The sequence below is a fragment of the Nestor notabilis genome, unplaced genomic scaffold (genome assembly GCF_000696875.1).
Source record: "Nestor notabilis isolate BGI_N333 unplaced genomic scaffold, ASM69687v1 scaffold12028, whole genome shotgun sequence".
NCBI lineage: Eukaryota > Metazoa > Chordata > Aves > Psittaciformes > Psittacidae > Nestor > Nestor notabilis.
The window spans coordinates 77,794-93,562 of NW_009938938.1; the positions used below are offsets into that span (position 1 = coordinate 77,794).

Sequence of the window (15,769 nt, forward strand, 5' to 3'; positions counted from 1 at the left end):
GCATCATTAAGTTAATCACACTTCAAAAGGCACTGTGCTGAATACCAACTCCTGCATTTTCACGTCAAATATTTATTTTCTAGTTTAAAAACAAGCCTTTAGAAGAGCCAACACTTACTGGTTTGCTCTGTTGGGCTCACATAGAGATTCTCTTTGTTTTCCAGCATTTGACAATACAAAAAGATAGCAACAACAATTCTTCATGTGTGCAAGACCCAATGGAGGAAAACCAGCCCCTATATTTGATGTGGAGAAATACATACCCTCCTCTCTATCTAAGAAAAGATGGATTTTCAGATCAAGATACCCTTTGTTTTGTATAGGCCTTGGGAAGACAACGTTGACAAGTATGTAAGGTACAGCTTACATGAGCCAAAAAAAGCACGTTTTGACTAGTCATCTTGAGATACAGGCTGGTGCATCTGATGCAAAGTTGGTAATGAAAATAATCCCTCAAAAGACAGAAAAATCAGTCAACTGTGCACATCTGCACTCACAGAAAATCACCCAGCAGAACCAGGCAGAACCTGGTTCATCCCAATAAAACCAGCTCATGGCACCCATGTACCCCAAAGCTATCCCCACCAAGCACACGAGCAGCTATGAAAACATTTCAGGGAGGTATTTTTAAGCCATTGCAAGGTGACAGTGCAAGAAACACCAAAGACACACACTTCAGATTTTGGAGAGAATCACTTCTTTTCCCATTGCTGCATTGCACCTGAATGCAGAAGCAGCAGGGTGGCTGGATACCTGTGTGCACTGTGATACAGCAAACGCACCACAGGAAAGTGGAGCTGGAGACTGACACACACTGACAATATCAAAGTTGGATTAGAAATGACCCATCCTCGTGGGCTAACAGCCCTGGCACCCATTGCCTCCTACCTCTGCCAGCTGCTGCCTTTGTCTCTTGAGACACTAAAGTTGAGAGCCACAGTCACAGCAGCATAAAGATGTCCTGGATGATGCACCAGGAGAGCAGAGTGCTCTCATTCTTCACCATTACCAGTCACCACAAATATAGACAATGCTTTTAAACAGCTGTGCTGAACAAGACAGATACTTCCTCTGATCCACATGTTCCCAAGAACAGAAAGGTGATTTCACAGTTGGAGCTCTCCCAGATCAACTTATCTCCCAGACCGGGCTGAAATAATTTAGGTCTGAGTTTCAAGATGCCAGCAGACATTATCATTATTCGGGCTATCTTCGCAAAAATGAGGCATATAATCCCATGGCAGAAACTCTTGAAAGTGCTCAGAGAGATGTGGTTTGGGGCCATGTGAGTCTGCAATGGGACCAAAAACAGGCTCCTCAATGGTACCTGGGAAGCCGCTGCCAGAAGAACATCATTATGGTACCCTCAGAGACCAAAAGGAGCCCCAGGTCCATCACAAGCCTTGACCTACGTACAGAGCCAGGTTTCACACTATCGCTGGTGCACAGTGAATCATGCAAAACCTCCACCCAGGAGTCCTGGGACAGATATTAAGGTTATGCCTAGACAGTCTCTGAAGTTGTCTTATGCCTTAGCAAAGTCATCGATGTGGTTATGTGGTTTGGCGTCACTGACTACAGCTGGGCAACGCACTGAGATTTACTGCTGACAAAAGGACAATAGGAGGAGTGCTTCCATTTCAGCACCAGCACTCAGTAAGTGTAGCCAACATGCCTACGGTGACCCAAGAAGTCACCAGGACAAGCCCAGAATTACCCAGGAACTGAAACCTTCTTGATCTGCCATTCCTCCATAGCCATGATGGAAACCTCTGAAAGACTGCAGTGGCAAGATGCTCTGCGCTGGGATCACAACCTGCCTTGTTCACCATTTTAAAGCACTTAAAAGCACGTTCTGAGCCTTGCTTCTCTTCCTAAGCAGCAGCAAATGTTCAAGGTTTTAAAAAATTAATTACAACACATCTCCATACCCCCCGCTGCAAACCCTCTTACTCAAGTGTCTTACAGAGGTTTTGCTGCAAATACTGGAGGAAAAAACAACTCAGGAGTTTACCATTGAAAAAATGTAATGGATCACAACTGCTCCTGCCAAGACCCTGGCCAGATCAACCCATACTAACACTTGATTTAAAACAGGTATCTTTATGCAAGTTTCGTATAACATTAACACATGATCTCCCTGCATTAGCTGTTGTCTACCACATTGTGTAGTTTCACTGCAGTTCTGCAAGCGGTTTCTACAAAATACATGGGCTTCTTCCCTTCTCCCACCATGGCTAACCTCCAGGAAAAAGCTCCTACCCACCAGCAGTGCTTGCAGAAACCTACCACCACCACCAAGTGCAACACAAACTTCATGCACTTTATGAAGCAAGCTGCTGCACAGTGTAGGTGATGACGGCTGGTGTCTCATCACAGAATCCCAGACTGGTTTGGGTTGGAAAGGACCTTAAAGCTCATCCAGCTCCAAGCCCCTGCCATAGTCAGGGACACCTTCCACTAGAGCAGGTTGCTCCAAGCCCCTGTGTCCAACCTGGCCTTGAACACTGCCAGGGATGGGGCAGCCACAGCTTCTCTGGGCACCCTGTGCCAGCACCTCACCACCTTATCCCCACCTCACCCATCCAATGTGCCACATCCCTGAAGACGGCATGAGCAAACCTGGGCTCCACTGTGGAGAAGCCCTGCAAGCTCATCTCCCTTTACCTCCTCTCACTGAACAGGCACACCTGACCTCATCAATGACCTGCATTTCTAACCTCACCATGTTTTCCTGTTGCCATCACATCTAGCCAGCAGCAACAGAGCACAGGGAGGTAAAGTACTTACTTAGCCCAAGGTCTTTGAATTCTGGGAGACTCGCTGAGGCACAAAGCTGATAGAAGATGTGATAGTTGCGCTCATCCTCTGCCTATGGGGAAAACACTGAGTTACCAGAGGTACAAAGAGGTTACAGCACCGCTCCCGTACTCAACCCAATGCCCACTGAGCCCAGGGCCACCCTGACCCAGTCTTCTGCTTCCCACCATCAAGACCCTTTCAGTGCCACCATGAAGACAGGCACCTTTTGCCATCTGAGCAAAAGAAGGTGCTTAGCCTTGCCCTGGCCCAGGTACATTTCCCATCTTGCAAAGGAAATAAACAACTTTACCTTCCATGCCTTAGCCTTGTCTGGGATAACTGTGCTAAGAGAGCTAGCAAGCACTGCATTGCAAACTGACGGCAACATAAAACGAGGGGGCCTACACTCGTGGCTTCCCAAAGTTGTTTCCTTTTAGGATTTTGTAGGTTTGGGGGTTTTGTTGTGTAAGGACAGAAGTGTTTCAAGTGCTTATGACCTAGATTTCAAGCACAAACCAAGAAAACTTGTCCTGAGCCCAGAACAAGAAACCCATGCAATGTGCTGCAGCAGTGACATCAGCCTCCTCAGCCCTTCTCCTGCTTCTCCTCCATCTTTCGAGCTGAAGACTGTTTCCTGGAATTTATTTTTCCTGGCTTTTCATGAAAAACCTCTTTTTCAGTAAAAAAAACCTCAGCTGCTGCCCAGAGAAAGGCTTTCCAACCCTGCCCAGCAGCCAGGCCAGGAGCAGCAGTCCCTCCTTGGGGCTCCAGCCTCAGGATGATGAAGGGAACAACCAGAGGCCAACTAACAAGTCTACCAGGTACTTACTCCTCCAGAATGAGGTCATCAGGTTGGGATCATCAAGAAAAACTGCAAAAGACTGAGCCTGAAAGACACATCTTGAAGCTGCCTCTACCAGGAAAGCTACCTTTAGAGCGGTATTTTTAACCCACAGAAAGACCCAGACTATTAAATTTCCTGGAGTACAGCACAAAAAGAAAGAAAAAAGAAAGCACAACTCCTCACCTGGAATACAACTCGTGATTTTTCCAACAGATAAGTCCTCATGTTGGCACCAATGATGTGGTATCTTTTATCAAAGCCAATCTGAATGTATTTCCCAAAGCGACTGCTGTTGTCATTTCTTGTTGTTTTAGCATTTCCAATTGCCTGCATAAACCAAAATTAAACATTAATCTTTAATTTTTAAGGGGTTTTTTTAAACATTTAAATGTGTAATCAGTGTTACATAAACATTCATGGGAGGATTTGAGGAAAACCCCTTCCTAGATGCAGAAGGCAGAGCAACGACATGACTTTAGGGAAAATTCTTCGCTGAAAATGTGGTGTTTCCAGAATTTTTATGTAAGAAAAATGCATAGAAACAGCAATGAGTATTTGCACAGTAATTAGATCATCTATATCCCAACCGCCACAGAGCTCCTGTTTTGTCTTTTCTACCACCATTCCCCTCTCCTGAGATGATGAGCCTCAAGCAAGCACAACAGTAATGAAAGAGGATGGACATGTACAGGCAAGAGCCCTCAGACACCTCTTGAAGGCTAGCTGCCTGTCCCAGGCTCTCCTTGCAGACCACCTCAACCTACTGTGCAGCTCCTGGGGAACACGCCAAGCACATACACACTTAGCAAGAATCACAGTATTATCCACAGCATCACACCGACATCATCCAAAATTTTTGATCACAGGACCTGATGCCTTCAGTTGCATGTAGTGGACTTCCCACGGAATTACTCTGCGGAGTACGGTGCTGCCTGCGTCAAAGAGGGTGTTTCACATGCAGAGCTGCTCCTTGCTGCTTGCCCCTTTGGCTGCTCCACCTCTCCATTGAGTGTTGAGGGCTCCTTGGCTCAATGGTCTTGGCATCATACCCAGAGCAAGCCCTGCCTGCTCCATGCCCTATCCATACACCACCAAACCAACTCCTCTGTAGCTAATGCAGCTCCTTCCTCCAAGGCCCATTTATCATAGAATCATACCATAGAATGGTTTGGGCTGGAAAGGACCTCAAAGCTCATCCAGTTCCAACCCCTGCCACAGGCAGGGACACCTTCCACCAGAGCGGGTTGCTCCAAGCCCCGTCCAACCCCTGTCCAACCCTGTGCAGTTCACCCTTCCACATCACTTATGGTGGTCCCAGACTCAAAGTCCCCACCTCCAACCCCCCAGCACTTTCCCCAGACCATACATAAAGGCAGCAGGGCAGAAGCAAAGCACTCGCACTCCATTTCTGCACAGAGCCTAATCGCCCATTCCTCAGAAAACAGAGCTCACAAACTGCTACAACACACACTACAAATGGATATTTTGCATGCTGAATTGAGCATCCAGAATACCACCATCACCTTATCTCATGTGCTTTGATTCCTTGGCTATAAAGCAGAGATACCTGCCCCATCTCCCAGCAGGGACATATATCCCAGACATCAAACACAGCACACCTTAACACTAAGGACTGTTTTATGACACACACATCCCTCTACTCCATCTTCATGCTAATTCTGGGATTTTTGCACACCAGGCAGTTTTCTTTTTCGATTTTTACAGGAAAAATGTTCTCAACCATTTCCAATAAAGACAGACAGGTTCCCTGGCCCCAGCACTTAGAAATTACATCCAGAACTGAACACAGGCAAGAAAATTAGAGGAATAAAATTACAGGGTCACACAGAAGAATAGTGTGCACTATGAATTTTTCCTTGGATGCTTTTTAAGTGTTCCCAGGTATTGCAGCTACATTTCACAGAAGCACAGGAGATGAGCAAGGAAAGGAACAGCATGAAGCCCATGCTGCAGCAGATCATTGAGTATCCTCTGCCAGCCTTACTTCTTACTCCTCACCTGCATCATCACTTGTTTTACCATTCCAGCTTGCATCCTACATCAGGCAGCATGATGCCAGACCCCACATTCTGCTTCTTGGGCTGGGGTGGGCTTGGGTTTTGTCCTAGATCAGCCACCATCTCAGTGTCTATTAAGACATAAGTGTCTTGATAGTGTCTATTAAGGTCATGAGTGGTGGGAAACCTCCCTGCAGGTTAATCCAAACCTAAGGTTAAGCACAGGACAACACAACGCTCCACGACAGTGGCACTGCTTTCAAAACCAAGTCACACAGGTCTGAAGTGCTTAGCTGACTTTGAAGAAGACCAAATCTTGTCTTCATGATGACTTGGATTGTTTTGCAAATGAAGGCACTCTGACTCCAAAATCCATTTGGAAAATGGGTTTAGGCACTCAAACACTGATTTTCACCATCTGGCCATGGTGCAGTGAAGTAAAGTTGCTTTTTCCCTTTCTTCTATATTTACAAAAGGAGATTTTTTCCTTCAGAGCAGGGATTTCCCTATAACGGGACTTGTTATTTCCCTATATGATTGATAGCGACAGAAAATTAAGAAAAACAAAACTGCATTGAAATATCTCAAAATAGATTAATCCTTTTCTTTCATATTTCATCCTCTACAACTAAGTAAGATTAGGAGGTACCATGCAGTGTCAAAAGGAGGAGGAAGGTGAACATGATAAAATATTAACGATGAGCCTACCACTCAGACTCTCCACGCTGAAGCCCCATCAAGGCCCAGCTCCTGAAGCCATGCTGGGGATGTACGGACTCAATTTCCAGACCATGAAATAGAGAGGCAACTGGAGTGAGCTAAAGGGAAGCTACCAGTGTATTTCTGTGTTTGCAGCCCAGCTCAGGGCTGCTGTGAGGCTGCAAGTCAGGTCTGGCTCACAAGCCCCTGCAGCTCTCCCTGTTTTTGTGACTTCCGGAGACACACAGAGATCACTGCAAGCAGGACAAAGGAAATGATGCAGCTTTTACCTCCATAATCGGGCTCGACGCGAGGACTTTGGCTTCAATATTGGTCTCACTGGCCGAGCCACCAACAGTTGCAAAGAAGCGCATGGCATATTTGGCAGAAACTGTCTTTCCAGCACCAGACTCCCCACTCACGATGATGGACTGGTTCTTCTCATCCCTGTTGCAGCAGAGAAGAAAATCATTTGTAAGTTAATCTGTTCCCTTGTTAACAGTTTGTTTGCATCATGCAATCATCTTCCATCTTCACATGTTCAACTCCCTCACCTTGTTGCCTATGTTATGGATGCTGGACTTACTGTGGACTCTACCAAAATAATGGTGAATAATACATAGTAGTGATATGTCTCAGCTAAAACATAAAGGACATTTTGAACATTTCCAGAACATCTCCAAGGGCTTGCAGAGACAGCAGAAGATCAACCTCTGCATGAAGTGCTGTGGCATTCTTCACCCGTGGAGCACATAACCCAGCACCGTGAAGCCCATCCTTTCATACCACAGTAACAAACCTCCTCTGCTTTACATTTGCCTGGAGAACGACAAGCACTGGCTGAATATAATTTTCTAATATTATATATTTTATTTTTCCCTCCAACACCTTCACTCAAGCATTTGAGATCTTTCTCTACAAAATGAGTTGTGAAAGTTGAGAAGCCTACTGCTGAGCTATTATGCTCAAAATAAGTTAAAAACATTGAAGCTGTGAAATCAAGCACCTGAAAACTGGGAAATTGCATAAGTCCTATGATTCCCTATACAATCATATTAATATCAGTATTTTCACATATATACATATATAACGTCTGCTTAAAAGTTTGGCAACAATAATACAAAGCATGTCTCTGACATTAGGCTCACACTACCTATTCATCCCCAAGTCCTGACAAATTTTAAGTCACTGTTCCAAAGTGCAGAGGTACTTCTGGGATCAAGGGGTAAGAAAAGGAGTATGAAGAGTTTAAAAGCAATTCCTGGTAGACATCACTAAGTCAAGTCTGTTCTACTCCTGAAGCTTTGCAAAGGCTTTTAAGAATGACTTACTCATTAACAGAAGGATGGAGCAGACTTACCCTCTTCCCCAAGCACACACCAAATTTGCTTACAAATGGATTGACACCTCCAGGGCACAGGACTTTGATAGGGAAGTCAAGGGTGCCTCACCTCAGGCAGCTTTTGAGCCTTGCACAGAGCACAGGACTCACCCTAATGCCTTTTTCTACTTGCAGAATTCATCATTCACACACAAAAAAAAAAAACCCTTGCACAAGTCATCATGGATATATTAAATACCCAGTCCTTCCCACCACGGGTGCACAAAGTGATACCCATTAGATACATACCAATAATTAATCAGTTTAATGTGCCTGAGCTGCAAGCCAGAAAAAGGACCAGGGCAGTGAGAAGAGCTCATTTTGAGGAGAACTACATCCCTCTAGGCAAAGATCTGCTGGCACCAGGAGCAAGTGCCTCTGCTGCAGTGGGATCTGCTCCCTGTGGCATCATGGCACATGGCAAACCCAACACCTCTGCAATTTGGCCACAGACTTTGGGAAGGAGAGAGTTTTCATTGCAGGATTTTATATAAGCTCCCAAGCTACCACAGCCATAGGGGTAAGCTGTAAGTATGTAATTGAGTGTGGTTTTAAGTAAGATCAAACTTCCCAGACTCTGCCCAGCTTTCATGAGTCACAGCTGAATGCAGGCACACAGTCATATATACCAGTGCAACAACAAATCTAGAACTTGTAGTTCTCTTGACATCAGGAAACACCATAAAAATACGTTTCAGTTTAAGATACTTGGTTCATGTTTATACCAGCGAGAGACAAGAACAGGGGCTAAATGATTGCCATATATCACTCTTACTCTTTCAACAAAAATACAAAGGTGCCGCAACACCAGGCTATTACTTTCCCCTGCTGTCAGGCATGTACATCTTGATTCCTTCTAGAATTCTGACTCAGTAAAGTCACACATGTGACATTTTAGTACAAACCACAACTTTGCGACATTTTCAGCACTGGCAAGCTAATTTCCAGCTCTGTTTATATTTTACAGGTATCAATTCACAAAGCGCATCTTAGCCATCCCCTGTCCAGCTCCATCACTCTCCTGTGCATCACCCAGCAGGAAGGCAAGAGGAAGCTCCAACCACCCCAGCTCTACCACATGTGAACTGAGCACAGCCTCACCAGGCAGGCAACAACCTGGAGCTGGTGTTCCTGGTGACACCCCGGGTGGGGACAACCTGCACATCTCACCCAGGACTCTCTCACTCATGGCTGTGTGCCCTCAGTGCATCTTGGCACAGCCACCGTGACTCTGCTGCAGGCAGCCAGCTGGCAGGATGCAGGCACAGGCCTGCCAACATGCCTGTCTCGCACCTCTGCACTTCCATGGGTATGCAATAAAGCTGGTTTTGTAGCACGAGCCATCAGACACATGAGCCCAATGGAGGAAACCAGTGCCAACTCCAAAGTGAGGAAGGAAAACGAAGCATCAAAGCCAGAAGTATGCTGGATAAACCCATTGCAGCAGTTCATGGGACAAGTGATGGCAGGGACATATGATGGTTTATCTCTGGTTAAAGTAAGTGACAAGTTTCACCTCTGCTTTAATCTTCATGGACAACCACTTGATGAAGTCCAGCAGTGAACTTCCCATGTTGGCCAGGAGTAGGAGGCTACACATAGAACTCATGCTGGCTACAAAGGAAGGGCAGACAGAAGCTCTGGCACAGGCTGCAAGGGCAGATGAATGGACTATTCTTCGTCAGAGGTGAGGAAGAAGCAGAAGAAAGAGATGACAACCAAGATCTCTGCCAGCAAGCACTGGCCCTGCAAAAGGAGCTCTGCAAATGCAAAGGTGTCTGCCTTAGAGCTACACTTGCCTAAAAGTCACTTGAGAATTTTTGCTTCTTACCCTTCTCGGCACAGCAGGTACTGCCCAAGTGGCACAGTTCAGAAAACATTTCACTACCACATTTTTTTAGAGTCAGAAGATGCAAACTACTCCATTCTGAGAAAGAATTTTCAGTTGAATGAAGCCAATAAAGCTCAAAACAGAGGAATTACACATTACTTGGCATCCAGTCAGCACTGCTACAAGGTAGTATTTTCTAATTTGGTTTTTTTTTTTTTTCTATCTAAGATTCATAACTAAGACCTCCTGCTACCAAACGTCTCCATATCAGCTACTGGGCTGTGCCTAGCTGAAGCAGGCAGAGATGAACCCATCAGGGAGATCATCCAAGGGCATCTCCAGACCAACAGTCTCTGCAGGCTTCAGGTCCCATCACAAACTGCCTTCTACGTGGCATCTTGATCGATGTACTCTCTTCTCTAGCTTGTCGAGCGACGTACTCTCTTCTCTAGCTTGTCTTGTTTTTCAAGTACCATCATTCTCCAAAAGACATTGAACCTAGTGATAAAAACTACGGCCAACACCATTTACTGCTATTGCAGCTGCTCTGCCACATTCTTCTAGAGCTCCTCAAGAATTTGCCCTAACAGCTCATGTGTGGCTACATGAAATGGGCCAGGCAGGTTCTCCATGCACTGCACAAGAAAACTTTTGGAGTTGCTTTATATTAATTAAAAAATAAAATAAAATTAAAAGAAAGCTGCTGGATTCCACCATTCTATGATTCTAAGCATGACAGCAAGGCCACTCCAGCTCCTGCATTTGCAGTAATGTGTCTGTTCTGTGCTTTTTTGGTGGAAAATGCACGTTCAGATATTTCTTTTCCAACTTAAGAAACAAAAGCCTTCAGGAATAAAGGCTACAGAGGCTTTCCTTTCTTCAATGTACAAGTTAACCAACTGCTGCTGCCAGCAGGAAAAGACAGATGAACTCCACAGAGCAGCTGGTAGCAAACAGCCTGCTCAGCAAGCAGAAATGGTTAAAACCAGGCAGGGCTTGTTTGTATTCAGCATGGAATAAAATGTATTTAAACGTTTTCCCATTGTGCAGGTGCAGTATGCAACTGAGCTGCTTGAAATACAGTCAATTTTGGCAGCATCAGCACAGAATTATTATGGAAATAAAGCCTGGATATAATGAAATGCTATGGGTGAATACCATGCTGCAGCATGGCAATGCTGTCACATCTCCTCCTGGGGCTTATGTGGCTCAAGTGCACCTTGGGACTGCCAACATGGACTGCTGTGCTGCTATGAAGTGTATCGGTGCTCTTCTCACCAAACACACGATGCACACATGCCAGCACACAACATGCTCACACTCATCCAGCAGGATAGAGCATGTAATGGGGATTAGGTTTCAACAGTGGCCAAAGATGCTGTCCCCAGTACATGCCAGTGCTGCAGCTCAAAACTAGGTATATGAGGCACTTAAAGATGCAGCTCCCCAACCTTCACCCTCATGGGCCTGCAGAACTTGAGTTTCTTCACTTAGAGAAGCTTTCCAAGACAGCCTGGAATACTAATACCATGATCTGAGCTACAGCCTCCACCCATCGGAGACGCTTACAAAACCATCACGGAGCATAAGTCCAACCAGAACAAACTCCAGAATTATTTCTTCAATGTGAGGTGCAACAGACTTCCAAAGCTTCTATGCAGGTGAGTAACACATCTCTTTTTTCACCATGTTATGAGCAATGCCCATCATGACTCTCACCCTTGGTGAGACATGCAGCAAGAGCTGGGTGAGGTGAGTAAGGCAGTCACTGGAGTTTAAACAGTATGTGAAAAATACCATAGAATCACAGAATGGTTTCGGGTGGAAGGGACCTTTCAAGGTCATTCAGTCCAAGTCCCCTGCAATAAGTAGGAACATCTTCAGCTAGATAAAGTTCCTCAGAGCCCCAGACAACATGAGGTTGAATGTTTCCAAGGATGAGGCATCTACCACCTCTCTGAGCAACCTGTGCCAGTCAGTGTCTCACCACTCTCATCATAAAAAAAAAAAAAAATCTTCTTTCTTCTATCTAGTCTAAAGCCCCATATATACCAGCGTTTTTTTTAACAAGGCAACATCTAAAGGTGTTTCCCAAGACAATAAAAACCTCAGTTGTCTATGAAGAAAAAGGGCACTTCAAACAGATACCTGAACCGATTAGAACTAGCTGCTAATTACCAGCCTTTGCACTGAGGAAACAGATTTCCCTGTTGTTTAAGCAGTCAGTCCTTTACCTGCAGCAATGCAGAAAACACTGCTATCCTTGGAGCCTGGAAAACGTGTAGAAACGTCGAAACTTCAAGCCCACCCAACTGGACACGCTTCGACTCTACTGAGAGCTGCACCCACTCTCGTTGCACCAGAGCAATCGAATACGAGACACTGCTCAGTGTTTCCATATGCAGTTCTCAGCCTAGGAATGTCATTAGTTATAGTAATATATGATTTCTCATCAATTTACCTGGTGAAGTCAGGGCTGAATGTCCCTGGAAACTCCTCACTGAAGGCAAAGGGATGGACAAGCCACAGCAAAAGGGTTGGAACCAAGGACAGTGATGGTCCCCACCACCCCTCTGTCAAGAAGAGATAGGGGACATCACAGCGCACTTGTACACATCCAACATTCTTAGTCTTCCCCAACACAGATGAAAGCAGGAGTATTTGAAGACAAGCATACTCCTACTGTTCTCCAGACCTGAAGCACAGTCATAATTTTTCCAAAGTCAGCTTTCTTCAGAGTAGTAACCTAAAGCCATGATAATGGACCTAGAATTTACAGGACTTGTTTTGATAATCATCTGTTCAGAAAACCATCGCTAGCACCAGCAACTTCAGCAAACCACTGCACAACTTCATCTTGATCTCAGCAACAAGAGCAAAAACAGTTGCACTATATCCAGTTCCTCTGAGAGAAGAAAATATCCAAAGCAAATGATGGCAGAGCCAGACCCTGTGAATAATTATCAGGGGTCACTCCAGCTCTAATCCCAGATCCAGCACTAATTCTCTGTGTCGTGGAACAAGTCAATAAATCTCTCCACTATGGACATCATATTTAACCTACTTCTTTCAGGATGCTTGGAGGATTAGTGTTCATAAAGCAATCTGAAGATTAAAAATGCTTTAAGTACTGTAGTTTGAATTTAGCTTCACCACAACAACAGCACCCAAAAAGTCCCAATGCACAACAGGCTCTAATATATTGCTGTACTGACAGTGCTGTGCAGGCTAAGAATGAGCGTAGCTATTGCATTACATTGTTAGCGACACATAAAAATGCAATAATTTAATTACCATAGGATTGCATTGCCCCAAGTGCTAACAACAGTGATTAAAACTGAGATGGGCCTAACTCTGCTTTCACATGAATAAACTGAAGTTGCACTCTATAAAGATAAAAATCAGAGTGTTGCAGCATTGTAATGTGGATAAGAGCTGCCTCGGAAATGACCTTCGAAGCCAGGAATTATTCCCTTTTTAGTGGGATAGGTGGGATTTGGAGCAGCAGAGCTGCTGCCACTCTCGGCAGCAACATTTTACTTGTTGGCTTTAATTTGGGTGGGGGTTTTTTTGTGCCGTCAGTCAGCACATATCTGAAAACACAGCTTTGGGGTAGTGGGACTTTTCCGTCAAAGAAACCCAAGAAGATATTATTTAGCATCTAGTTGAACAAGAGTGTTTAAGGGCATGCTTCCTCTTCGCATTATCACACATCTGCTGCAAATGTATGTTTTAAGCAGCAGCTGCTGAAGCCAGCAGCAACATAAGGACAGCTTTTCAAGTGCTATATATTTTTCCGGGCCTTTCTTATACTGTAACTTTCATAAATAACATGTACTATTAGCCTATACAACTTTTTTTTTTTTTTTTTTTTTTTATTTTGATGTAGACCATTTTTTGTATAGCGGTTTATACTGATGGGGAAGAAGAATAAATTTTTTCACCAACATCCTACATGAAACATGAGATACATCACAACTCCAAAATACATTTTGGCCACAATCACCCCAGAGCTGCTGTAGCCCTTCTCCATCCTGTTACCATCACAACTGTAAAGATAGCATTGCATCTTAATGCAACAAACTAGAGAAAAAACACAGCAATATCCCATTTCAGCAATGTCAAAGCCTGGTGTAATGACCCTCAGCTTTTGCAGGTGTCCCTGGAGGATGTTAGATAATGCACAGCTCATCCAAGTTCTTACTTGAGAAGATGCACCAAGGAATATGTACTCACTAAGGTCCATCCTGAGCAGCTTCCAAGCTGATTTGCTCACACATACTTGAGTTTTAATAAGAAGCCAGAGAGAAAAAATGGGCTTGAATCTCTCGGAATCATGGAACCCCAGACTGGTTTGTGTTGGAAGGGACCTTAAAGCTCATCCAGTTCCAACCCCCTGCCACGGGCAGGGACACCTTCCACTAGAGCTGGTTGCTCCAAGTCCCTGTGTCCAACCTGGCCTTGAACACTGTCAGGGATGGGGCAGCCACAGCTTCTCTGGGCACCCTGTGCCAGCGCCTCAGCACCCTCCCAGGGAAGAGCTTCTGCCTCAGAGCTCATCTCAGTCTCCCCTCTGGCAGGTTAAAGCTTGTCCTGTTTGCTGGAAATGGCCTACAAGTACCAGTTTGGCCCTAAATGGAAAGGATGAGCATGCAGCATGATGCTCAAAAAAACAGGCAACGTGCAAATTAACCTTCTCTTCTGCAGTGGTCACCAGCAGCACAAAGCATTACTGTTCCCTCTGTACAACACTATTTAACACACACATCAATCTTACGTTTCTAACACTGAGATCAAATACCACGGTGCAAATTAAGATGTCTTTGCAGAGGTTAGAGCACTTTTAATGTGATGCTCCAGCAAACTTCTCCTGCGAGAGCAGAGGGAGTCCCACTGGTCCCAGCTCATTAAGGGACTTTCTCCCTGAACTGCTTTGTGCAGCCGGCTGGAAATGCCCCTTCAATAGCAAAGAAAATCCTGCACTCAAAGTTACTGCAAAATGCTGAGCTGTCTCCAGTCTCCTCACCAATCCCCGAGGGCAGGCAGGCAGGCAGGATGACCTTCTCCCAGGATTTATGCTTTGCATACCCCGTTGGGGAAGAACACAAGCTCCTCAGCCACACTTAAATGAGGTCAGCAATTCTTTTGTGTGCCGTTTCTAATGAGAGCAAAACATGCACCCTGCCAATTTTATTAGGTCTCTGGCACCCTGATGCTCTTTTCTGTGCTGGGATCACTCCACAGAGCATCCCTGGCTCTGACCAAAGCCACCCACAAGCACTGGCCCCTGTGGAGCACTGCAGCCCTGCAGATGGAGGAGGCTTTGTACTCCATCCTCCCAAAAAGCATCACAAACGGGCAAGAATCATGCTGGCTTTTTTCTCCCTGAGCTTGTAGAGATGCTACCCCAGCAGTTCAAGCTTTACGGGCACCACGAGCACAAGTCCATTGTTCTTCCACCCCATGGCAGTCCCAGAAAGAAGGTCCTTCCCTTACAGACTTCATCACCTCAACCATTATCAGCCACTGAATCTTCTAAAACTCCTGCATGACCATCTAATTAATTACAGTTGATACAAATTAGGAAAACCCCAGAAAAATTTTCATTTTCAGAAACCACTGGGGACATTAACTCTGAGTTCTCTGTCCTGAGGTCTCCAGAACTTCACTAAGGATAAGGGACAGCAAGCAGTGACTGGGAGGTAGGCAAGAGCAATCGCAAGTCGTTGTGTTCTGATGTAATTATGATGCTTATAAACACCTTTTTGAATGTTTAATGATATTTGGCGCTACAGCTTTCACACCTCAGAGCTGGAACAGCTCTCCTGCATCACAGCAGTAATTACATGTCTGATCCAGCCTATTACAACTCCTTCCAATATTTCACACACGCAATCGTTACTCTTAGTCACACACTGACCTTTCCGTGCCTTAAGCTCTCCCACGCCAGTGCTGTCCCATTATGAGTATTTATGATTTCTCTATAAGGGATGTCTCATTTATGATTAAAGCTGCTAGCAGATAGCACCGTTCTCATTACAAATAGCTAAAAAAAAAAATTTAAAAAAAATAAAAGAAAAAAGGAAAGAAACTAAAAAGGGGTCATTTAGTTGGCCACTTAGAGCCTCTCTGTCCTCTTCCATAGCAGGGTAAGACTGTAGGGTCCCTCCTCTAGTCCTTGACAAACACTACCT

General features: G+C 45.0%; 1 protein-coding gene across 1 annotated transcript in view; it reads right to left on the minus strand.

The window, feature by feature from the left end:
* Positions 1-15,769, minus strand: part of LOC104409680 (unconventional myosin-Vb-like) — a gene marked incomplete at both ends in the record, with an annotated part of 107,367 nt that overhangs the window by 77,635 nt on the left and 13,963 nt on the right. Inside the window, 3 exon segments of the mRNA XM_010019617.1 lie at positions 2,791-2,872; positions 3,830-3,973; positions 6,654-6,810. Of these exon segments, the coding sequence (XP_010017919.1) occupies positions 2,791-2,872; positions 3,830-3,973; positions 6,654-6,810 (383 nt within the window).